The sequence below is a fragment of the Phyllostomus discolor genome, chromosome 9 (genome assembly GCF_004126475.2).
Source record: "Phyllostomus discolor isolate MPI-MPIP mPhyDis1 chromosome 9, mPhyDis1.pri.v3, whole genome shotgun sequence".
In the NCBI taxonomy this organism is placed as follows: domain Eukaryota; kingdom Metazoa; phylum Chordata; class Mammalia; order Chiroptera; family Phyllostomidae; genus Phyllostomus; species Phyllostomus discolor.
The window spans coordinates 87,080,973-87,095,167 of NC_040911.2; the positions used below are offsets into that span (position 1 = coordinate 87,080,973).

General features: G+C 55.9%; 2 protein-coding genes across 3 annotated transcripts; both read right to left on the minus strand.

Moving 5' to 3' along the window:
* Nucleotides 1-305: 305 nt before the first annotated feature.
* Nucleotides 306-6,736, minus strand: EIF6 (eukaryotic translation initiation factor 6). Of its 2 annotated transcripts, none has more exons than XM_028524869.2 (7): nucleotides 6,628-6,736; nucleotides 6,297-6,408; nucleotides 6,086-6,171; nucleotides 4,430-4,605; nucleotides 3,812-3,988; nucleotides 3,438-3,619; nucleotides 306-587 (listed from the first exon to the last, which is right to left on the minus strand). In XM_028524869.2, exons 2-7 carry the CDS (start codon nucleotides 6,401-6,403, stop codon nucleotides 578-580), a joined length of 738 nt encoding a protein of 245 aa, XP_028380670.1. In that variant the 5' UTR covers nucleotides 6,404-6,408; nucleotides 6,628-6,736; the 3' UTR covers nucleotides 306-577. The 2 variants fall into 2 exon arrangements, with proteins under 2 accessions (XP_028380670.1, XP_035865643.1); XM_036009750.1 differs by having other exon boundaries at nucleotides 6,657-6,718.
* Nucleotides 6,737-8,297: 1,561 nt separating this feature from the next.
* On the minus strand, nucleotides 8,298-14,124 carry FAM83C (family with sequence similarity 83 member C). Its single transcript, XM_028524438.2, has 4 exons — nucleotides 13,349-14,124; nucleotides 11,194-11,361; nucleotides 10,854-10,978; nucleotides 8,298-10,336 (listed from the first exon to the last, which is right to left on the minus strand). Exons 1-4 carry the CDS (start codon nucleotides 13,844-13,846, stop codon nucleotides 8,905-8,907), a joined length of 2,223 nt encoding a protein of 740 aa, XP_028380239.1. The 5' UTR covers nucleotides 13,847-14,124; the 3' UTR covers nucleotides 8,298-8,904.
* Between the last annotated feature and the right edge of the window lie 71 nt (nucleotides 14,125-14,195).

Sequence of the window (14,195 nt, forward strand, 5' to 3'; positions counted from 1 at the left end):
AGCTGGGCCATCCATCCACGTTGGGTCAAGGACAAGACTGCCCTGTGGCCAGGTGCCCCAGGGCCCTACACAGGGCTCTGCCCCGGGGTTCTCACAATGGCTCAGGGGAGAATTAAAACAGAATCTCATCCTTCGAAGGCCGAGTGGAAAATGGGAGAATTACACAGTGGGGTGCCAGACTGTGGACCTGGAGAGCGTGTGTGCGTGCGCGCACGCGTGTGTGTGTGTATCCTACCCCAGTTTCCCCCTGGAACAATGGGGAGGGCTGGGTGCAGGCTGAAGCCGCCAAACAAACAACACATTCATAATGCACAGAAGCTGCCTTTAATTGGGTGGCACAGGACAGCACAGCTCTCAGCCAGGAATCACAGGGCCTGACAGCCAGCTCATGGCAGATTTTTGCAGTAACTACAGATTCAGGAGATGGGCACAGGTGAGGAAGGGTTGGGCATCCAGCCACTCGATACCCATGAGCTCTCTGCCACCCTTCTGCCAGCATCCAGGACAGACTGGGTGGGACGTTGACAGGGAGCCAAAGTTCAGGGCCAGGAGCCCGCCAAACAGCACGGAAGGTGATTCAGGTTAAGCTAGGAAGAGAGAAAGGAGTATCTGTCAGCAGGTCCTCACAGAGGACGCCTCGCCCTCCACTCTCAAGGTGCTTGCCTCCACCCGTACCCCAGGCCCTTTGTCCCAGCTCAGCCCTGAAGAGCCGCCCTCAAAGCCCCTTCCAGGTTCCACTGATGCCATGAGTTACAATCCAGTCTAGAACTCTCGATGCTTAAAAACTAAAAGTAGCTCCTTTCCTACTCAGGTGGGTCAACTTATTAATTTATGCAAACTGTTATTGGTCTTAAATTGGATCCTCAGAGGTCCAGTCCAACAGACAGGAGAGACAGGAACAAAAGAGCTCAGACAGGCAAAGGGATGTGCCTAGACCACAGATCCCCCAGTGGCAGGGCTCAGGCCAGAACTTTCTTCCTGCAAGTGACAGCCATGCGCACGATCGTAAAAATGCAGCACATATTTCCAAGGGCCTACCTGACACCTTCATCGTCAAGTCTCACAGGCACCTCCAACTCAACGGGCTCAAAACCAAACGAGGCGAGTGAGCTTTGTCTCTTCTTTCTAATACCCATTTCTTAATTTTCTCAAACTGCAGTGCTGACCAGTGCTGCTAACCACATGACTTTAACGAGAATTCCTAAAGTTTCACCCTCAAATGAAACATTTGCTCTAGTTTTTTAGTAGGTACCAATGATCAGGTTATAGAAATCTGTTCTTGGGTTGCTAAGAGGCTTTTGTTTTTTCTTTAAATGATCAGTGGTGTGAGTACTTTCTTTTTGTTATGAGAGCTTATGTTCCAAAAGGGCAGGGGGTGCATTTTATTCGTCGGCGCACCACTGCTGTACGGCACGTGACAGGTACTCAAAGGAAGGTGGCTGCACAATGACAAACCGCTGGTCCCCCTTTCCTGTGCGGACAGACCCTCTCCACCGCCCTCCGGCACTGAGAGCGGCTGTGTCAGTGTGGTGTCCGAACTCCCCTTTCAGAATCACACAGGGAAGCTTATTAAAATGACCACACACGGCTGGGCCCCACTCCAGACCCAGGGAATCAGTAGCTGAGGAGTCTTTGTCAACAAGCATCCAACATAGACTGAAGACCAAAACCACAGATCTGCGGTCAAAACTTCTTGGCATGGGGGCGGGGGCTGGGGAGCTGGATGAAAAGGGTGAAGGGATTAAAAGGTACAAATTGGCAGTTACAAAATAGTACAGTATGGGGAAAATAATAACATGGTAATAACTCTGTATGGTGTCAGGTGGGTACTAGATGTATGAGGGGCATCACTTCGTAAGTTACATAAATGTCTAGCCGCTATGCGGTACACCTGAAACTAATATAATATTGAATGTCAACTGTAGTTGGGAGAAAAAAACCAACAACAATTCTTGACATGGGCATTCAGAGTCCTCAGCATGCTGGGAATACCACGCTTCCCCTTTGCACACTCCACACTCCGCCACCGCCGTCTGTCTGAAGTGCTTCCATTCCAATCCACGCACAATCACCCACTCATTCTGTGAAGCCCATACTAAATGAACCGTGCCCCACCAGGTCTGGGTCCCAGGAAGCGTCTCACCAGAGCTTCCCGAGCCACTTCAGGTGCCTTTTGTTTCTCCTTTGAAGGTAGCTAAGACTTATGTGCGGCCACTACAACTTTTCTCGCCTGCTCCGCTGGGAGCCCCTCAGAGGCAGTAGTAGTACAATAGGTTGCCTGACTATCCCACATGGAGCTCATGGAACATCAGGCAAATGAACAGACAAGTGAAGAAGGGAGAATGAAGGGAAATGCTGCCCGCCGTCAGGAGGAAGGCCATTGCTGGGCGTTTGATCTACTTTGCAATTGCTAGCCTCATAAAGACGCCTGTGCTAGCTGGTTGTGGCATATGCCTTGGGAAGGGTCCTCAATGGGGAATGACAGAGGAGGCCAAATATCCAGCATCTGCTACTCTTCCAAAGGAAGAAGATTCTAGAAGCACAGGGGGCAAACACAAGGCCTGTGGGCCAAATCTGACTCTCCACCTTGTTTTATCCAGCCTGGCACCTTGTTTCCACCCGGCAGCAGCGCTGAGCTCCTTGCCCCTAGCTAAGGAGTAGTTACATCTATACAGTCCTAAGATTACATTCGGTGCTTTGAAGGCAACCTCGAGGCGGACATGGCCCCCAGTGAAAATGAGTTCGATACCCCTGTTTTAAAGCCTTACACACCTGAATCTCCAGGGTTAAGGCCCAAGAACCCACTTTTTAAAAAACCTACAAGCCCTGGCCAGTGTGGCTCGGTTGGTGGGAGCACTGCCCCTACACCAAAAGGCTGGGGATTCAATTCCCGTAAAGGCATGTGCCTGGGCTGAGGGTTGGATCCCTGGTTGGGGCACAAGGGGAGGCAGTCAGTGTTTCTCTCCCCCCGCTTCCCCCCTCTCTAAAATAAACAAACATGTATTTTTAATCCCCACCCCAAACCCAGATGATCGTGATTTTGATGCAATCCACACCCCCCAAGTCTGTTAGGCACCCGAAGTCTCCTCAGTCCCTCAGAACAGCCTGCCTTCCTTCCCTCGGAACACAGCTCTTTCTGTCTCAGTCTGCTGGCTGGGGACACCGACACACAGGCCGACACCACGTGGTAAGTGACGAATGAAGACAGACCCAGAGGGAAGCTTTGCCCAAAGTGGCAATACACTAAACCAAGTCTTCGAACCTGGGGTGACCCGATGCTCAGGCAGTGCTTGCGAGCTGCACCCGCTGACAGCCAGCACGGCACAGGTGCGCCCGCACACGCCAGGAGAACCCACGGGTATGAATGCACTGTGGTCCCCATTATAGGTGGCACCTCCTTCCCCTACTCTCCAAAGGCGGAAGAGAGGCCCAGATACCTGTCAATGAGGGAATCCCGCATGCTGGTAGCAATGGTGCTAGGCTGGGATTCGTTCAGCTTGAAGACACTCTCCACCACCGAGAGCTCTGTGCTGGTTGTGTCCTGGCCACAGAAGGCACACCAGTCGTTCACCACCATCCCAGCAGCAATCACCTCGCTGCCTCGGTTCACAGTGCCTGCCTGCCAAGTGATAGGTCAATATGGATCATGGCATCGACAACCCAAGTCTCTCCCATCCCTGGCGAGGACTCCCCAAACCCCGCTGCCTGATCTGCTGCCCCAACCCCAGACTGAGACAGGTAATAACCGTAAGAACCCAGGACAAAGGGATGCTTCAGCAAGAGAGAGAGGTCAGAGAACAAGAATGCTTACCACAAGAGGGACTTGAAGGAGAGAGGACAGCTCGTCCTGGTCTTCAATCGAAGTCTTGGGATGTACCAGCCCTCCCTGATTGCTGAAGACACAGTAGCTTCCTACTAACACCTGCTCCGCCACCGTCTGTCTGAAGACTTCCACCTTGAGCACATCGGCCAGGATTTCTTCTGTCTCCTGTCAGTCCAAGGTACTGTACTCAGGGGGCTGCCCTTGCAGGTCAAAGAACCCAGGGCCCTTCATGCCCAGAACCACCTAGGGCTTGACACCCTAAGCCCCTCGCCTAGAAAAAGGAGGAGCTGGTCTCCCCACACCACCCTCTAAACCACACTCAAGAGTTCAATTGTCAATCATCTCTCCTGGCCCTGTTGGTAGGACCTGATGGGTTAATCGACCTGATTCTGAAGGATTAATACCCTCCCCAGCTGCTCTCTGACACTGACCCCACCGTGAAAGGCCTCTGTTATTGCTAGTTCAATGAGGGCCTGAAATGTGAGACCCCAGGCATAAAGAGAAACCATAAAAGATACCCCTAAGTCCCACCCGATAGGCAAGAACAGTGGCTAACCATTCACTAGACTAGTCTCGTGACTCTTGGGCCAAACCAGGCTGCCTTACCCTGTCCAGGTCTGGGTGGACCAAGGCCACGTAGTCATTGCAGGTGGTGACGTTGCCCAGGGCTGAGAGCCTCTCATCTACCCGCCGGATCTGCACTGAGTCTGGGAGGGAGTTTCGAATGTGCTGCAGCTCCTGGTCGGTGGTGTTGCTGGGTACAAGCAGACCGTGTCTGTTCCCTGGAGAGACCCGAATTGGGGGGCGGAGCAAGGAAGGACAGTGAATACACGAGATGCCTGCTGAGCCCTGAGGGCTGAGGATACAACCCAGCCCGGTTAGCTTTCCCAGCAAAGCTTTGGGCCCAGACTCCAGCCCTGTAACCCATCGATCCATACGACACCACGGGGGGACTGGGAGTCCCACTGGGCAGGCTGCAGATGGCCCAGGAGTCTGTCCCAACCCACCCTACCCACTTCGCCACCACCAACCGGGGGATCAGGACTAGCAGGAGGGGCCCTTGGCATCAGTTGCATATTTTGCTACTTAAAAAACAACACTGCACATCTACCAGAATGGTTAAAAATTTTTAAAACACCATCAATACCAAGTGTTGGCAAAAACATGTGGAACAACCAATAGGACTGTAAATTGATTAACTACTTCAGATAATTACCTGGCATCATCTGCTACACTGAATATTCAAACACCCTGTGACCCACCCACTTTCTCCTAGGTATTGTATATCCAACAGATACACATACATGTATTTGCTAAAAAATATAGCAGCCCTATTTAGAAGAGACCAAACTGAAAACCACCCAAATGCCCACGGTCAATACAAGGGCAAATATACCGTGGCACGCTTACATAAGATGTACTGCACCTACAGAAACAAGACTGGGCAAGCAACAGTGACGCTGTGACAACAGTGACTAAACCTCTGCTTCCCTCTGCATGGGCACAGTTCTGAGGACTTTGGAACTCTCAGTTACTCCCATCATTTAAAAAAAAAAAATCTCCCCTGTTACATAAGAACTTGCTTCAGGTCCTAAGATCATGGTTAGGAATAAGAGTGTTCTTCCTCAATAACAAAATACTTAGAGGCCAACGCCATCTGATTTACGGTAAAAAATAAAGGAACAAACCCCTACATGACCCTAGTGCACGCAACTGGAAATGAGGGGTGGCAGTAAAGGGAGACAGACTCAGCTGAAAAAAGAACCAAGGGCCAGAGTCAGCAGTGCTGAGGCCTAGGAATTTAAGATGTAAATGGATGGAACAGGTTGATCCAGAATCAAAGCCTGTCGTTTTTCAAAGGCAGAAATGAATGCTCAGAAATCCAAAGCAACCTGCCCAGTGCTGGTAACAGTGGACAGAGGGCATTCCGGCCTTGCCTCACACTAGGTGTGGCACCTGGTGAGTCACTTCAGCTTTCTCATCAGCCAGACTTGGCCAATAATTCCTAACTGCCAGGGTCTTCGTGAAAAAAGGGTGGAAACAAGTGTAAGAGTGAAAGCACTTAGTGTTATTTGTTGTTTCTATAACCAGAGATTGTCCCTAATCTCCTGACACAGCCTGCATCAGGCCCAAGCCTCAGAAATTCTGTAATAATGGACCAAAGCCTGGAAATCCCCAGGCCACTCCGGGTCCCCTCCAGGGGTGTGATTAAAGGTGCTGGGAGGCTCCACTCCCTCCCTCGGCGTCTTCCACATGGCTTACCCACACACATACGCCCGATGATGCGGCAGCCGGCGATGGACGCGTGCACCACTGGGATGGTCTCGGCGAGCTCGCCCTCGAACACACTGTAGGAACATGCTCTCGGTGGGACGGGGCCTGAGCCCCGACTCTGCCGGTGTCCCCGACTCCCAGCACCCCTTCCCGCCACCCACCCACACACGGCCAACGCGCTCCGGCGCTGCCGCCGCACCTGTAGAAGTTCTCTGACCCTCCGACGGCCACCAGGCAGTAGGTGTTGGTAAGTTTGGCAAAGCAGCCGATCTCACAGTTGTTCTCGAACGATGCTCGGACCGCCATGAGACCTGGGGGCGGTGGGGCCGGGAGTTCAAGGCCAGCAGATTCTCTCCCGGCTGGGGTCGTGGTCCCCACAGCGTGCCTCGACCCCACCCCCTCAAGTTCCACCGCGACCCCACCCCTCTCGGGCCCTCAGACCTCCGGTCCCGCCCACTGGGCCCCTTCAAACTCTCCCGCCCCGAACCCTCCGGCCGCCACCCATCATGACCCCGGGCGCCCGAGCTGACCTTTGCGATCGCTCTCCACACGGACTGACCAGGCAACAGCAAACTCCGCACGCCTCAACAGGCCCTTCTCTGTCCCAAGTACGTTTCCGTTTCCGCCTCCGCCTTGGAGACTTCCGGTAGAGCCCGGCGCCCCCAGCCACGCAGGCGGCCACTCTAGCTCCACCCTCTCGGAGGGCTTTGTGGTTGCGATCAGTGAGCTGGTGATGCCGCCTGGCCCCGCCCCCAGCATGCTCACATTCATTCGTTCGTCATTCATTCATTCACTCATTCATTCACTCATTCAGGAACTTTTTAGGAGGTACAATCGACCGAGACATGTGGCAGGTTGGATATGAGGGACACTAGAGGAGGAGCCAGGGATGTCTCACAGATAAGTTCATGATGGAGGAATTTACTGAAGTAAAGCCTGCAGAGGAAAAGCGGGTGTGGGGAAGGTGACAGGCAGATCGAGTGTGAGGTGTGAGACAGATGTCCGGGCCAGACAAGGAGCCCAGGGAGGAGTGAAGCGCTGAGATTTGGGGCTGAAGCCTGGGGTGGATGAGGTCACCCATGGAGGTAAGACCGGGTGAGAAGTGAGGCCAGGACAGGGGCTGGAGGAGGAGGAGGCGCGGCCAGAAAAGCAGAGGAAGCCAGGCTGAAGAAGGTATTGGAGAGTGGGGAGGATGGAGGAGCAAGGTCTTAGGGAGGGTCCAGAGTGGGCAAGGGTGTAGGGGTTGGTCGTCTTCCACTGCGTGCCCCTTGCACGTGCTCGATCACACTCAGCAGCCACTTTCTGACCCGGGATAGATAGTGCTGGTCAAGGGACATGCAGTCTTGGATGGGATGTACTTGACCCACATTTTGCAGGATCTACAAAAGCCCCAGTAGCTCTCGGGGTGTCTCAGTGAAGGCAGAGGGTGCTTGGAGCCCCTTTCCTACTCGCTCCGCCCTCCTGTAGCCATCCACAGTCCTGCAGGGAGTCCTCTGTGACTGCCCTAAATGGTGCACTTCCCCAGCCCCCGAGGCGCAATTCCATAACTCCACCTTCCTCGGGATACACCAAGCTGCAGCAGGGTCATAACATGTCTGCTTTTATTGATTTGTATCATGTATTACACTGTCTCAGGCAGGTGGTGAGCGCAGGAAAAGGATCCACTTGTCAGAGCCTGTGCTTCTAGGAACACTCAGCAAAATGTGTGTGTGCATGTGTGTGTGCGCACCGCACACCCTCTACATCCTCCCCAACTCATCTCAGACGCCCTCCCTCAGCCCCCTCCCCAGTGTCTCTTCACCAGAATGCCTCCGTCCTCTCCTCTGTCTGTCCAAACCCTCCCCATCCTTCAAGCCCATCTCAAAGGTTGCCTCCTCTAAAATATTTTCCTCACCACTCCACCATCACCGGGACTCTCTGCGCTTCATTCTCTACTATCCTTTGTCATCAGTTTGCTTTCCATTAGATATTAATTAGCCTTGTCTTGCTGGCCAGTGGTTTAGGCACTTAATCTGGGGTCTGTGTCTGATTTGTTTGCCAGCCCTACAGCATGCCCAGCAGGGCTGGGTACACGAATTAGGTACAAGAAAATACTGGTTGGTACATGCTGTGCATATGTGTGTTTATGTGCATATTTATAGTCCGTGGGTCCTGAAGGGTCTACAGTGTGAATGAATGCATGTTTTTGTGTAGCCATTTGTTTAGCCAAACAACATGATGGTGTGTATGGGTGTGCAGCCTGTGAACATGAACCCTGTTGGTGTGCTATGTGTATTGTGCAGGCATTTGAGGCATCCGTGTGATGTGTGTATTTCGTGTGCATGGGGACATATGAATTGTTGATATTGTGTGTTGTGTCTGTGTCAAAACCAGTCATAAGAGTCAGAGACACAGGCGTGGGTGCCTGCTCTGGCACTTACTTAGACCTGATTCCAAGCAAGTCATCAACTCTCTGGGCCTCAGCTTCCACGTTTATAAAATAGGGAAGATTACACCTATGATCCTAGGGTGTTTTACCTACTGGAGGTCTGTCTTGTAAGACTGAAGATGAAGGATGAGAAGTAGTAACAGTGAAAAATGACATTAACTGTGGGTTCTGTTTCCCCGTGTGTATGCCCTCGTGTGTGTGTGTGTGTGTGTGTGTGTGTGTGTGTAGTGAGCAAGAATCCTGAGCCCAGGGTTTGTCTAACCTGGGCTTCTAGACACCCTCTCCTCCCCGTGCCACCTCTGCCTGAGCTTCCACCCCGAAGTCTAGGACCTAGAGTCTCAGCAGACGGAGGAGGGACATATCCCCGCTGGGAGCAAGACTAGGACTCAAAGCGGCTTCGGAGCACCTTGAACTTGGACTTGTTGTACTTAGTGATGAGGTCCAGTTTGCTATGGCCCAGTGTCATCCGTTTCTCATCCTCAAATGGGCCATTGCTACTGCCACTGCGATGGCCACCTGTGGAGCCCCCGGGGAGGTCATGTTCAGGTCCCTGTCTGGCACCCTGTAATTGATGATACTTGGTGATGAGGTCCAGCTGGCTGTGGCCCAGAGTCAGCCGCTTCTCATCCCCAGAGCCCACTCCAGGCTTGCGAGCATGGCTTGGTCCTGGGACACTATTGGGCCCAGGCCCCTCGCCCCGGAATGGGCCAAACTTTGTGATGAGGTCCAGCTGGCTATGGCCCAAGGTCTGCCGTCGCTCATCTGGACCCTGCTTGCCAGCCCTGGCTGAGGAGTTGGCTTCAGGGAGCACTCTGGAGCCCCTAGCCTTGGGGTACTGTACCAGGAGGTCCAATTGGCCATGGCTGTGGTTTGGAGGCAGCCTCTTATCCTCAAGGGTCCCATTGCCAGGCCTGGGGGGACTTGGCTCAGGGGCACACCCAGCACCTTGAGCCCGGGGCAGGAGATCCAGCTGGTTGTGTTTCTGGGTTGAGGATAACCTCCTGTCCTCTCGGGCATGCTCCCCAAGCCAAATGGGGTCTGAGTTGGAGGTAACCCCAAGATCAGGGCCTCCTGCTTCTCGGGCTCTGGGGAAGGGGATGAGGAGGTCCAGCTGGCTATGGCTCTGACTCAGAGACCCCTTCTTCTCCTCCACGGTCTCCAGGCCTGTGCCAGGTACCCTGCGACCTCGTGGGGGGCTAGGCTCCTGGCTTCCTGGGAACCCATTCTCTGGGAGCCGGGAGAGGGTGAGGACACCCCGGGACAAGGGGAGGAAGGACCGTTGGCGAGTAGGCAGAGGTGACCCCACTGCTGGAGTCAAGTGGCTGTTGCTATTGTGGTTGAGGGCAGGGGAGGACTGGGACCAGGGGGAAGCCCCCAGCTTGCCCAGGTTGGCCCTGTAGGGCCCTGGAGGGGAGCCACGGTTAGGATCTGACAGCTGGCGCTGTAGGGAGGGCTGGCCACTGGCCTTGCGACAAGCAGAGCCTAGGGATGTGGATCCCATACCCGTGTCACTGCAGCCACCGCCTCCTGGTAGAGCGAGGTAGGAGGAGCGGCCCATGAGAGGGGAGCGCTTGATGCTGCTGAGGCTGGTGCTGGAGGGTGGTGAGGACATGGGGCTTGGGACGCTGGGCACGAAGGTCAGGGCCACCGGAGGAGGGCACGGCGCCCTGGGGTCCTCACCGCTGCAGAAGCCCTCCACGGGCCGAGACTCAGCATACAGACAGCGAAACTCCCGGTCAAAGTCTTCCACGATGCGGCCCCTCAGCTGCAGCACCATGCTAGTGTGGGCCTGGCTGCAGAGCCAGGTGAAGCTGGGGGCAGAGCATCGGGGTCAGGAGGCCAAGTACACGGCCCTGGGCCCAGGCAGGAGTCTCAGCCAGAAGAGCATACCAAGACAACGCCATCACCATGAGGGCCCAAGTGAGGGGGCAGGGCTCTGGCCCCAGAGTCTGTATGAATCCTAGCCCAGCTTAGTGGGCTTGGGCACATGGTTGCCCACCTCAGGGCCTCAACCTCCCCATCTGTAAAATGGACCAGAGACAAGGTTCCCTGAAGTCCCTCTAGTTCCAAGGTAAAATAGTTATTTTCTGTGCCAATGGCATTAAAGTAATCCTTCCACAGAGCAAGCGCCTCCAGGACCTCGCCAGGGGCGGTCTCACTGCCCACGCTACCCCCTGCGCCCTGCACGGTGCCTGGCGTGGGCAGCCGCTCAGCCCGTGCTGGCAGAGGTGGGTGGGTGAAGGAAGTCCACAGCTGCCACCCCCAGGCGCACTCGCCAGCCAGACTGGCCCAGCCCCGGGCCCCTCGCCCTCTGTCCCACTCGCTCACCTGTAGCTGCCCGCCACCACCTGCTCACAGTCCACGATGACGAACTTCTCCAGGGCCTGCCCCGTGAAGCGGCGGCCTGCCTTGCTGCAGTATGTGTCCCCACACGTGCTCCGTACACGCATGTTCTGAGCCAAGGAGGGACAAAGGTTGGGGGGTGACCTTAAGAGAAAGGGACTCGAGCCGTGTCTACATCCCACGGGGTCTCTGGTCTTAATCAGCTAAGGGAAGCCCGTTCCCCCACTCCCACTGACCCCCACTGCTCGCTGACCACCCAATGGCCTCTTCTGCCCTCCCTAACCCCCGCCCCACCCCCTGGTTACTGCCCCAGTCGCTCACTGACCAGCAGGTGCCCCCCATTGATGTCCATCTTGTAGCACATCTCCAGAAAGTGCCCCAGGTGCTCCTGAGCCAGGAGCAGGTAGACGGGGACACCGCGCCGGCTTGAGGCCTCCATGAGGTCGCACAGGAGCTCCATGTCGGTGAACACGTCCATCACCACGGCCACCACCTGGGGGAGGGAGAGGAGGCTCAGCCTTGTCGGGAGCAATGCCAGGGATCCCAGGAAAAGAGCGCTGGGGAGAAAAGCAGGAGGCCAGACCCTGCGAGAAAACCTGAACCGGAAGTGCTTTCAGCCTCTACCTAGCCCAGCGGCTCTTACCTTAGACACAGGGAGGTTTCACTGTCTTAAACCCCCAGAAGTTGTACGAAAGGTTCTGTGTGCATTTTTTGCTGAGGACAGAGTGTGTATCTGGCAACAGAGTCTCAAAGACATCTATGGATCGGCTGCACAATCTAGGGCTTCCCTCTCCATGTGGAGAAACCAGGCCCAGAGCGGGGAAGGCGTCAGAGGCAGAATCCAGACTCCAATTCCCAGTCTGGTCCTCACAGTCCCCTCACTAGCTCCGGCCCTAGCTCTGGCCCAGGAACTGTCTGTCTGAGGTTCCTTTCTCAAGGGTCAGAGATGTGCGCCAGGCACTGCGGTCTTGAATGTCCTTTGCTAGACCTGCCTCAGTTTCCCTGTGCAGCTACAGAGGTCTGCCTGACCTTATACCTATGGACTCCCCCACTTCCACCCACGCCAGCTGGGACCAGGTTTTCTCCTCCAGGGCTTGTGGCCTCCCTCATACAATGGGCTGCTTCAGAGAAGCCCTGAAAACCCTGTGGCAACACCAGGCCCCCAACTGTCCTTTCCTACCCTTCGCATTTCATACATCTGCTGTGAGAACCCCTTCTCCCGATCCATGCTGAGGGACAGGGGGAGCAGGTCAAAGCCTTCCGGCTCTAGCCACACGGAAGCAGGTGGGTGAGTGAAGGAAGTCTGCTCCTGCACTCCGCTCCTCCCTGGGGACATGGCCTTGAGCGAGTTGCTTCACCCCTGGAAGCCCCTGCTTCTTCATCCACTGAACGGAGGTAATGATAGCTATCGTACATCTCGGAGTAGCTCCATAAATGTTCGTTTCCTCCTGCCTCCTTAACAGATGAGGACAGTGGGCATCGGGCAGCAGGAAAAGGAAGCCTTCCCTAGGTCAGTCAAAGTCAGCGGCAGCCTGGGGCAGAAGCCTGGCTTCTGGCCCAGAGGTGGAGGGTCTAGATGGGGGGGGGGGGGGGGTGAGGAGGCAAAACGCTGGGGGATGCCCTGGTCCATGGCACAAGCCTGACCAGGGGCAGGGGGAACAAGGACCAGCTGGAAAGATCAAAGGCGCAGGGGTGACCACAGCAGCCACTTCACTAATTACCCTACTCCCTGTGCCAATCAGGCCCGGCCCACCCATGCCCGGGGCGAAGGCTGGCCTGCCAGGGCGACTCCGAAGGTACCAATGTGATCCCAGCATCCTGGCTCCTGCTCTACGAGACAGATGCGCTCCCTTGGGGCTGCTCCCTCAGACAAGCGCACTGGAGCCAACCTCCCACACATCCTGCCCGGGGGCATCCGCCTTAGGCCCACCAGGAGAAACAGGGCAGGGGGCAGGGCTGTGCCTGAGTCAGGACCCTTCCTCCAGCCCTGGGCCCTGGGCTCTACTCCACCAACTGCCCGGACCTTCCTGAGCACGTCCCAGCCCCTCTCTGGCCTCAGTTCCCTCTTATGTGAGGCAGAGGGTGGCTCAGATGTTCAGCCAGGTTGGTGTTCTTAGTTTGGGGATCAGAAACCTTTCTGAAAATCTGATGAAGGCCATACATCCTCTCCCAGGAAAGATGCAAGGAGGACCCCTCTCTGCAATAGGCACTACACTGCATGCATTTTTAGGGGGTCTGTGGAGTCCCTGAGGGCCATCCCCTGGTCTATGCCCATAATGTCCGAGTGCCAAAGGGTTACCAAGATAAATACGACACAGCTCGCCCTCTAAGAGGAGCTTGCGGTCTGGCGGCAGGCAGAAGTTCAAGTCCCGATGCTGCAGCTGAGCTATGGTGTGTCTGTCCTTGGGCTCGTCCCTTCCCTCCCGGGACCTCAGTTTTCACACCTGTGAAATGGATGTCTGAAGAGATGACGTCCTTACCTTGCGGGCCTGGCTGAAGAGGAACCGCAGCAGGTCTTTGATGTTCTTGGTCTTGTCCCGCTGAAAGTGGACCACAGCCTGGGTGGGGCTGAAGCCCGTGGCCTGTGGGATCTCGGGCCACCCCAAGTCCAGGTCCGGGGGGTCTATGTCAGAGGCCATGGGAAAGTAAGTGCCCGAGGTGACTTCAGAGAGCAGGCTGAGGCGGTCAGGCCCTGCAGCCTCCAGCCCCTGGGCCTCACCAAGCTCAGGGCCCCCGCGCACATGGCTGGTTATGTAGTCCACATCCAGGGCGCTCAGGAAGGGCAGTTCCCGCTCCTCCGAGATCACCCGCAGGTAGGCAGCCTCGCCCCGCTCCAGGAGGGCGTCAGCCGCCAGCCGGGCTGCCTCGCTGTGCTGCAGCACCAGCGGTGAGCTCTCCCGCCACCAGGGCTGCTTCAGCTCCTCCACCCTGCCCCGAAGAGGTCCTGCCATGCCCTGGGCTGCCAGGCCCCCAAACATGCTTGCCCACTGGGCTGCTGTCACCCTCCAGCAGGCCCCATGGCCTGCACCCCAAGCTGGCTGCACCAGGAAGAAGAGACCAGCAAACCCGGCTCCTTCCTGCCTGCCTGCCTGCCTGCCCTGTGTGTGCGGCGGGCCCCCGTTGCTGCTCTATGTCAGAGAGCTATGCTCCGCCCCATTGCCCCTGGCTTCTGGAACCTGTTGGGTCAGCCTCACCTGTCCGCCTGCTGTTGGGACTTGCCTTCCCAGGAAAACGTCAGTGGCAGGCCCTCAGCACACTCCTGCACCCCCACCCCGCACCCTGCCCCAGCATTGCCCGCCCCATCCCCACCAGGCTCCTAGCAAGTTT